Here is a 3,676-nt window from a genome sequence, read left to right as displayed (position 1 = left end):
TCGAAATATGACGTCACTAAAGCTGTTGGAACTGACAAGGGGACCCATAATTTCAGACATTTTTTTGAAAATGAGGGGATAAATCTAAATTATGGGTCAGTTCCAACAGTTTTGGTGACGTCATATTTCGAGGGGAATTCAAAAATTAGACTACATTGATGTGTTTATGAAAGTTGATTTTAAAAAAAGTTACAGGACTGAACTGATTTTGCCACCAAATATTTAAGGGGTAAACTAAAAATTTTTCTAAAAACTTCTATCTTCACCTCTAAGCTCATTTTGTAGCTCACCACATTTCTTTCATATGAAAGAACACACTCAATATATATACCTAAGACATGGAGCACACGACAAATCACAGTGTATTAGGAAGTAAACATTCATTCACAGAAAACTAAGGACGTAAATATTGTTTATTTTGTTTTTCAAGCTCAATCGTAGAGAATGTTTCCTTATAGAAGAGGTTCTCTCTCACTCTTCTAATCTGTATATATCTTTTGTCATGTTATGTAAGTAAATGAAAAAAATAATTTCAATTAGATAATATATCTAGTCAAATCATAATAGGGTCTTGCATTACCAGCTAATTTTACCTTTCTTATTTCCTTTCAGGTTTTAAGCTAGGGAAAATCAATGACATTAATGAATTTTATTAGGTGATGAAATTGAAACTCTTTCTTGTATATTTTCTTCCAAAGTAGCATTCAACATATTAATTAGTTGAATGGGAAATTATCCAATCCTAATTGAGTAAGCCAGTTATTTTAAAGTTATAAGGAATCTGTTTGAAGTAAAACAACCAAAGTCTCCCTAATAGTGAAAAAATCAAGAATACAGAAAAGTTGTTGAGGTTGTTCCAATAATATCTCGGCAATGGGAATAATTTGCAAGAAAGAAAAATATTAAGGACTATCGTAACTTCGTAAGTATGAATTTCATCAAAATCCCTTGTCAAGTGACAAAATGATTCATGAGTATGAAATTCATTTTCGTACACAATAATGACAATATTGGTCGAGTAGAAGAGTATGGGTACTTTCGACCAAAAAAAAAAGTAGAAAGAAGCGTATATATGGGTACCGTCGGTTATTAGTTAGATGAAAGAGACAGAGACACGGACACGCGCACGTGGTTTTTCTTGAACACGTGGCGCGCAAATTCCAGTTTCAAAAAAGTGGCAAAAACTAGGCCAACTTCAAAAACGGAAACTCTGCCTCGTCACATGTCTTCTTCTTCATGTCTTCCTGCTGCCCTCTCCTCTCTTCCCCCACCCTTTTTCTGCCACGTTACTTCCCGCCGGTTACTTCATTGATCATCAATACGACGCCGTTTCACACATTGGGAATCTGATCAAATTCCTGAAGGCACACCATAACCACATTATCTCCTCCTTTTCGTTTGCTTGTTTGTACATTGATATCTTCCATCTCTCTGTTTTGTTGTTATCGTTGTTGTTGTTAGGGAAGTCCTGAAATTATAAATTTGTGGGGATTTTCCTTTCCTGGGTTTGGTTCATTTATGGGATTTGATTATCGCTTCAGCTTCAAAATTCAATCTTGGATTTCCCTTTTCTGGTTTTCTTAATCCCTTTAATGCTGTGAATGTGTGAAACTTGTGCAATTCTCTTTTATCCTTGAGGGTGGTTAGGGGTGGTTGTAAAGTGTACATTACCCAACAAAAAAGAAAAAACAAAAAGACAAGGAGTGAAAGGAATTAGGGATTTCCTCTGTTTGTATGAGATATGAGGACGTGTGACTTTTTTGTTTGAAGAAGATATGGACATTTCAGAGAGTTCCATCTTACACCATGTGGGACTTGTGTTGTTTGTGCTTTGGTTGCTGTCTCACTACAATTGCTGCTACCCAGTTGCCTACCTTGTCTCTCTGATTTATCTCTACCTGGTATGGATTACTCTCTTTCATCAACTTTTGTCATTGTTGTTTGAATTAAGCTTGTTCTATAGGGACTGGAGGAAATTGAACTGTTTCTTTATGGTAAGAATTTAGAATCATGGCATAAATGTGTGCTATATGTGTCTTAAAGGGTATGAAATTTTCGGTTGCTGGTACAAGCCTTAAACTTGCCTTTACCATTTCTCTTTATTGTTGATATGTTGTTCGATTTGGTAATTGGATGAGAGCGAAAAGGAAATTGGAGTCCATAATAAGAACTGTTTCTTGTACTTTTGCAAGGTTCATGAGCGGTATGTTATGAGATTGCGAAAGAAACTACAATTTGAGGAAAGAAAACAGTCTAATCAGAGAAGGGTAATATCATATTTCCCCGATTGTGACAATCCTGGTTGTGCTAAATAGTATTCCACCGTCGGTTAAATTTCATTGTTATTGGTTGTCGTTTCCCATGCTTCAGGTACTTACTGATTCTGAAACATTGCGATGGTTGAACCATGCACTTGAAAAGATATGGCCCATATGTATAGAACAGATTGCTTCACAGAAGATTCTCCTCCCTATTATACCTTGGTTTTTGGAGAAGTACAAACCATGGACTGCTGTATGACATTACCTTCTGGGTTATTTGAGTTGGATCTTGCGTATTCCATTTTATCATTGGTTTAAATTGAGTTCATACACTTTTTTTTATTTTGGGGGAAAGTTCCATGCACTCTTTGCAAATCTTTTGGGTTTCTTATGGTAAAAGGGTAAACGATGGGAAAACAGAATCAAGGTTGTCCTGAATTCAATAGTGTGATTTTGATCACTGTCTTGACTAGATGGTTAGCTTCAGCTGCAGATATATGGTCATTATGAATTGTTATCTAGTTGTTTGATACACTTTTTCCATTATTAACAACAATTGAATATACAATTGCAGAAGGAAGCAGTAGTTCAGCACCTTTATTTAGGACGAAATGCACCTATGCTCACAGATATTAGAGTTATTCGCCATTCCAATGATGATGACCACTTGGTATGATTTTCTTTATTCGTAGTGAATCAATAGTTTCACGTCCTCTTTGTGGCTGAAGTACTATAGTTATGAATGCAGGTTTTGGAGTTGGGACTGAGTTTTCTGACAGCTGATGATATGATTGCAATTCTCGCTGTGAAGATGAGGAAAAGACTGGGTTTCGGCATGTGGGCAAAGTTGCATATTACAGGCATGCATGTTGAAGGCAAGGTATGGGTTGACTAACATGTAATCTGAGATGTGATCTTAAGATCATTTTAGAATTGAGTGATTTTGGCATTTGATCTGTAAATGTAAAGGAATTTTTGTCATCGGGAAGGATGAAGAAAAAGAAAAACTTGGTGGTTAGATGTTTATCATCAAGTTAGATGTTTTATGTTACCTATTGAATATTTTCAATAGATGTAACTTGGCAATAGTTGGAATTTTCATACCTTAGTTGCAGACGAATTAAAATTACAAACTGCTTATATGTTCTGATCATGCAGCTTTTATCCTTTGTTTTGCAGCTGTTGATTGGGGTTAGGTTTCTTCGTAGGTGGCCTTTCCTTGGCCGTGTGCGGATATGCTTTGTTGAGCCTCCATATTTTCAGATGACCGTCAAGCCTATTTCTACACATGGCCTTGATGTTACAGTACTTCCGGGAATTGCTGGTTGGCTGGTAATATTTTGTCACATTTGAAGCAGAATTAATGCTGACTTCTCTCTGTACACCGTCTTCCGTCTTCCGTCTCTCTCTCTCTC

The 3,676-nt window shown here is 36.2% G+C and overlaps 1 protein-coding gene across 1 annotated transcript in view; it reads left to right on the top strand.

Annotated features, from left to right (window-relative positions):
* Window positions 1-1,793: 1,793 nt before the first annotated feature.
* Window positions 1,794-3,676, top strand: part of LOC101312065 (C2 domain-containing protein At1g53590-like) — a 4,489-nt gene continuing 2,606 nt past the window's right edge. Inside the window, exons 1-6 of the mRNA XM_004301912.1 lie at window positions 1,794-1,901; window positions 2,193-2,267; window positions 2,371-2,514; window positions 2,836-2,931; window positions 3,010-3,141; window positions 3,441-3,593. Of these exons, the coding sequence (XP_004301960.1) occupies window positions 2,211-2,267; window positions 2,371-2,514; window positions 2,836-2,931; window positions 3,010-3,141; window positions 3,441-3,593 (582 nt within the window). The 5' untranslated portion in view covers window positions 1,794-1,901; window positions 2,193-2,210. The remainder of the gene's footprint in view (window positions 1,902-2,192; window positions 2,268-2,370; window positions 2,515-2,835; window positions 2,932-3,009; window positions 3,142-3,440; window positions 3,594-3,676) is intronic.

Source organism: Fragaria vesca, linkage group LG5 (assembly GCF_000184155.1).
Source record: "Fragaria vesca subsp. vesca linkage group LG5, FraVesHawaii_1.0, whole genome shotgun sequence".
Classification (NCBI taxonomy): Eukaryota; Viridiplantae; Streptophyta; class Magnoliopsida; order Rosales; family Rosaceae; genus Fragaria; species Fragaria vesca.
This window is presented reverse-complemented; position numbering and strand designations above follow the sequence as displayed.